This window comes from Brassica oleracea, chromosome C5, assembly GCF_000695525.1.
Source record: "Brassica oleracea var. oleracea cultivar TO1000 chromosome C5, BOL, whole genome shotgun sequence".
Classification (NCBI taxonomy): Eukaryota; Viridiplantae; Streptophyta; class Magnoliopsida; order Brassicales; family Brassicaceae; genus Brassica; species Brassica oleracea.
In genome coordinates this window covers 8,679,534-8,685,509 of record NC_027752.1, presented here as the reverse complement: position 1 = coordinate 8,685,509, position 5,976 = coordinate 8,679,534, and the positions used below count along the sequence as shown (strand labels likewise).

The following is a 5,976-nucleotide window of genomic DNA, read 5'->3' as shown; positions in this document are numbered from 1 at the left end:
TTTTTTTTTTTTTTTTTTTTTTTTTTTTGTAACACTTTAAGGTATTTACTTAAGAACAGACAACTAACAAGTGATGGACGTGTGAGGTATAGATCCTCTTGTGAAAAGTAAGCAAGCAAAGACCAGGGCCGGCTTAGTGTAATGCAGAAGATCATGTTACAGAAACTTACAATGGGCCTAACTTTTTATTGGGCCCTTTCAATAGCAATTATATATCTTCTACAGCATACTAAAATTCGATTACAGTCTAAATATACAACCCAGACAATAGTTTTTACTAACCCTACCAAAACGAAAAGGGCAACTATTTGTTTTTTTTTCTTTTTATCTTATTGCCAATATATACATATGCAAAGTTCATACTAAATGATACTACTGGACTCGATAATGCTTACTCAACCCTAAATTACGTGTATCTTTCTCACATCTTTGGTGACAAAAAGCAACAAGACTGAAACAGAAACCTAACCGTCTGGTTTGATTAGGATAAAGGATTTGATATTTGCAAAGGGTTGAATGTGAAATACAGCTAAAGTTTTAGATATCTAGTTTACAGAATTATTAGTATGTTAAAAAGGAAAAATGACCCCAATACGAAATACAGCTAAAGTTTTAGATGTCTAATTTACATACCTATTAGTATGTTAGAAAGGAATAATGACCCCAATGTGAAATACAGCTAAAGTTGTAGATGTCTAATTTACGGAACTACTACTGTATTACTGCTCTATTAGAGCATGCGCAACGGGGGATGACCCCGAATCCTTAGGTTTAATGGTTCCATTAGTTTTAATATAATAATAATATTAAGCTTAATAAACGTAAGGATTGGTCCGTAATTAGGTGGTTGACGGACTCGATCCCTGTGTTACGTGTCCGAATTTGAGTGGACTGGGCCGCTTTTATATTTCGTATGGGGAAAAAAATGGGTCATTTCAACCGAAGCAAAGAAAAAAAAATCCTCTCGACTCTCGACGGCGATTCTCTCGACCCACCATCGCGACTGGTCTCCCTCGGATCCTCAAGGTAAATAGAAGGCTTATCTTCTAAAATATTTATTATTTACAGGAGGGATACCTAATAATGTTGTCATCATCATCATCATCCGATGAACTCGAAGAAAGATTGGACGAAGTTTTCGACGAAATCCTCGAAGATACATACAACGATATAGTGGAGGCCCAAACCAATAATCAACGGAGACGTGCTTATGTAGAACGAAACCGTGAAGCAGACCACAACCGTTTATGGAATGACTACTTCAGCGAAGACTCGACATACTCGGCACAGTTATACAGACGGCGTTTCCGCATGAACAAGGATTTATTCATGCGTATTGTCCATGACCTCTCAGAGAACGTTCCGTTCTTTCAACATAGACAAGATGCAACCGGGAGGTTTGGTCTTTCTCCACTTCAAAAATGTACGGCAGCAATTCGTCAGCTTGCTTATGGTTCTGCAGCTGACACGGTTGATGAGTATCTCCGACTTGGTGAGAGCACAACACTTTTGTGTTTACATAAGTTCACTGATGGAATCATCCGGTTATTTGGAGAGGAGTATCTACGAAGACCCACACCGGAGGATCTTCAACGACTACTCGATATTGGAGAGAGCCGCGGGTTTCCTGGGATGGTCAGGAGCATTGATTGTATGCATTGGGAGTGGAAAAATTGCCCAATCGCTTGGAAAGGACAATACGGACGTGGATCAGGAAAACCGACAATTGTATTAGAGGCTGTAGCTACACACGATCTTTGGATATGGCACGCCTTTTTTGGTCCTCCAGGTACCTTATACGATATCAATGTCCTCGATCGGTCTCCTGTTTTTGATGACATTTTAGAAGGTCGGACCCCCAGGGTAAAGTATGTGGTCAACGGACACACGTATTAGTTGGTGTACTACCTCACAGACGGTATATATCCAAAATGGTCAACATTTATCCAATCTATCACACTCCCTCAATGTCGTAAACAAGAGTTATTTGCTAAAGTTCAAGAAGCAACCCGAAAAGATATGGAGCGGGCTTTTGGAGTACTACAATCCCGGTTTGCGATTGCGAGAAACCCGGCTCTTTCAGTGAACAAGGCAAAGATAGGGAAGATTATGAGAGCATGTATCATACTACACAATATGATAGTCGAAAATGAACGAGATGGATTCATTCGTTACGATATATCTGAATTTGAAGAAGGAGACGTCACCAGAAGTTCAGAGGTCGAAACCGAGAGGCCTACAAATCTGAATAATATCTTTCTCAATCGGAATGATCTTCGTGATAGGCATATGCATGAACGATTGAAGAATGATTTAATCGAAAATATTTGGAAAAAATTTGGTGATGAAGATTAATAATTAGTTTATCTTTATATTTAATCATTGTATCTTTATTTTTAATCAATGTATCTTTATATTTTATCTTCTAATAAATAAAAATTAAATTTCACTTTAAAAAAATATAAATATTTTTTTGGACACACCATTTTTATTAGAGTCTTTAACTATTCAAAAAAATATATATACTAAAATAATGGTAAGGACTCCGAAACCATTGCATATGCTCTTAGAGCATCCACAATGGTGATACCCATTGTGGAGTCCTTAGGAATAAATTATCAAATTTTTTTTTTTTGAATAGTTAAGGACTCTTGTGAAAAATGTGTGTAAAATGGTGAACCCGAAGTTGGAATCTTTATGAATAAAAAAATATAAATTTTTTTTTGTTTAGTGAAATTTAATTTTTTATATATTGAATGATTAAATAGAATAACTTAACATAAAATACTAGAAATAAACTTAAAAAATAAAAATTAAACATATAAATATAACAATTAAAAATAAAAACAATAATTTAACATAAAGATAGAAAAATTCCTAAATAAAAACATGATTAAATATAAAGATTACACATAAGAGTTTATAAGATGATTAGATAAAAAGATGATTAAATATAAAGATACAACATGAGAGCTTATAAATATTTAAGATGATTAAATTTAAAAATACAACATGATTATGAATCACCAAATTTGTTCCAAATATTTTCTATTAAATCATATTTCAATCGATGATGTGCCTGGGTATCGTGAACATCATCCCGAATGCCGAGAATATTATGGATATTTGTAGACATCATCAAATGAAACCCTAATTTCAAACGAAAATCTCCAAATCGAATGAAAAAAAAACAAAACGAACCGTAAATTGCCGACAAAACCAAACTCAAAACATCACCTGCGCAATAACCCGTTGCCACCTGTCTTAAGGATCAAGTCCTTGAACCTCTTAGACCAACTCCATCCGTTAGTCCCCCTAAGGGATACTTAACATTAAATTAATATATAATTTTGTGATTTGAAAGGTTAAGTACTTTTGTTAACCTATGTAATTTTTTCTTCTCCATTGGTAGGACCCAATTGAGGTTCTTAAATTTTTTTTTTTTTATTAAAATGATTTAGAATTAAAACATACATAAAACTTATAATAAAAATGACAAAAAACATATTAAAAGTCTCATACGAATGGTAAACGTGAAAAAAAACCGATTAGTTGAAATCTTGATGTGTTCCAAATTTTTGTCATATATTCTCAACCAAATCAGCCTTCAATCTTTGATGAATTTGGTTATCACGGACTTCATTCCGAATGGTCATCATGCCCATAACGTTCCCGAGATTTGTAGGCATCTGATCTGAATAGCTGAAATCGACTTGTGCACTTCGGTTCGATTCCGGTTGTTGGAAAATTGATACATCAAACTGAGTGTACCCATCTCGTTCATCTTCTACGATCATATTATGTAGAATGATACAAGCTCTCATTATCTTTCCAATTTTTATTTTATCCCACAAAAGAGCTGGATTTTTGACAATGGCAAATCGAGCTTGCAAAACTCCAAAAGCACGCTCGACATCTTTACGAACATGTTCTTGTTGTGTAGCAAATAAAGATGCTTTCTGACCTTGCGGATCTCGAATAGATTGGAAAAATGTAGCCCAGTTTTGATAAATACCATCTGTGAGATAGTAAGGCAACCGGTAGTTGTGTCCGTTGACAACGTACTTAACTTTTGGAGCTAGACCTTGTAATATATCATCAAAAACCGGTGATTGATCAAGAACATTGATATCATTTAATGTACCTGGAGGTCCGAAAAACGCATGCCATATCCAGAGATCTTGTGAAGCTACAGCTTCTAGAACAATTGTTGGTTTTCCTGATCCACGTGTGTATTGACCTTTCCATGCGGTCGGACAATTCTTCCACTCCCAATGCATACAATCGATGCTTCCTATCATGCCGGGAAATCCGCGTATCTCTCCAATATCGAGCAGTCGTTGAAGATCTTCTGGAGTGGGTTTTCGTAGATACTCATCTCCAAATAAATTAATGATTCCTTCAACAAAATGTTCTAAGCATAAAAGCGCGGTAGATTCAGCAAGTCGGAAGTACTCGTCGATGGCATCAGCTGCGCAACCATATGCCATCATGCGAATTGCTGCCGTTGCTTTTTGTAATGGAGAGAGACCGAGTCTTCCAGTAGCATCTCTTCTTTGTTGAAAGTATGGGATTTCAGCCGAGAGACGATCAACAATGCGCATGAACAAAACCTTGTTCATTCGAAAACGGCGTCGAAACATGTGCGAAGGATATGTTGCATCTTCACTAAAATAGTCGTTCCATAACTGCATGTGTCCTTGTTCTCGGTTTCTTTCAATGTAAGCTCGTTGGTTTTTTGGCGTTGATGTTTGTAGACGATCTTCATAACGTTTGATAATTTTTTCAAACTTTTGATCGAAAATTTCATCCAATCGCTCGTCGCCCATATCTTCATAATTATTATTAGAAGAAGAAGCCATTTAGAAGAAAATTAAGAAAAAATATAGGAAATGATTTTTTTTTTTTTGGGTAGAGGAGAAAGAAAAGGAATGTTTACAAATGTACACTCGATATTTGTTTTGTACACTCGATCTTTGTTTTGTAAACTCGAAAAGATAAGCAAAGGAATTAAGAAAAATAGCTTCGGTCTTTGTTCTTGTACACTCAGTGTTTACAAATGTTTTTTTTTTAACTTGCACAATGGAAAGGAGAGGAGAGGTGCAACTTATAAAGGGAACACAAGACTATGATTCTCTTGTTTATGTGACATGCTCCACATGCTCTGATTCTCCAGCTTGAGACATCACGTTGGAAAGGAGATGCTCCACATGCTTGTGTCTTCTTCTTCTGTCAATGTCACCTGCACAAACACGAGAGCAATAGAACGCATAAAGACACAAAAGCATACACGCATAAAGACACAAAAGCATAAAGACACAAAAGCATAAAGAGACAAAAGCATAAACACGAGAGCAACAGAACACAAACATACAATTTCATTAATATGTCACAAAAGCATACACGCATAGACACAAAAGCATAAACATACATAAATTGAGATAAGCATAACAACAAATTGAGATAAGCATAAACACGAGAGCAGAATAAACACACAAATAGCATAAGACTCAAACTAAAAACTCTGTAATAAGCTTGATTTTTAAGGCGCTTTCAAGTTCAGTTAAAGGTTCAGTCTTGGTGACGAGGCTATCTAGCAACTTTTGCTTGTTAAGAGTTTGCTTGTTAGCAAAATCGGCTTGCTTAATCTCCCATATGTTCTTTAATTCCATCCTCTCCTTCTCTTCCTCTTCCAAAGTAGCTTGCTTCCTCACTGGTTTTTTTCCTTTTCCCTTTGCTGCTTTAACCCCAACTGGTCGAGTCATCGCTTCCTCTCCATGCCCATCTTGCACAGAGGATGATGACTGTGCCGTCTGGGAATCCACCTTCCTTCTTTTAGACTTGACTTTATCCTTAGTAGTAGAAGCTCCGAGCCATTTCTGATCGTATCGAAGTTCTAACCATGCATGCTCCATTGTGAACTTCTGCTTGTGATCATTAAAGTAAATCTCTTGAGCCATCTTTAAGACATCATCC

At 36.1% G+C, this 5,976-nt stretch overlaps 2 protein-coding genes across 2 annotated transcripts; one reads left to right on the top strand and one right to left on the bottom strand.

Annotated features, from left to right (window-relative positions):
* Window positions 1-1,083: 1,083 nt before the first annotated feature.
* LOC106344434 lies at window positions 1,084-1,896 on the top strand. The gene is made up of 2 exons (XM_013783815.1): window positions 1,084-1,492; window positions 1,790-1,896. Exons 1-2 carry the CDS (start codon window positions 1,084-1,086, stop codon window positions 1,894-1,896), a joined length of 516 nt encoding a protein of 171 aa, XP_013639269.1.
* Window positions 1,897-5,185: 3,289 nt separating this feature from the next.
* LOC106344433 (glutathione S-transferase T2-like) lies at window positions 5,186-5,960 on the bottom strand. Its single transcript, XM_013783814.1, has 2 exons — window positions 5,517-5,960; window positions 5,186-5,242 (listed from the first exon to the last, which is right to left on the bottom strand). The coding sequence occupies exons 1-2, from the start codon at window positions 5,958-5,960 to the stop codon at window positions 5,186-5,188; spliced, it is 501 nt and encodes a 166-aa protein (XP_013639268.1).
* Window positions 5,961-5,976: the final 16 nt, after the last annotated feature.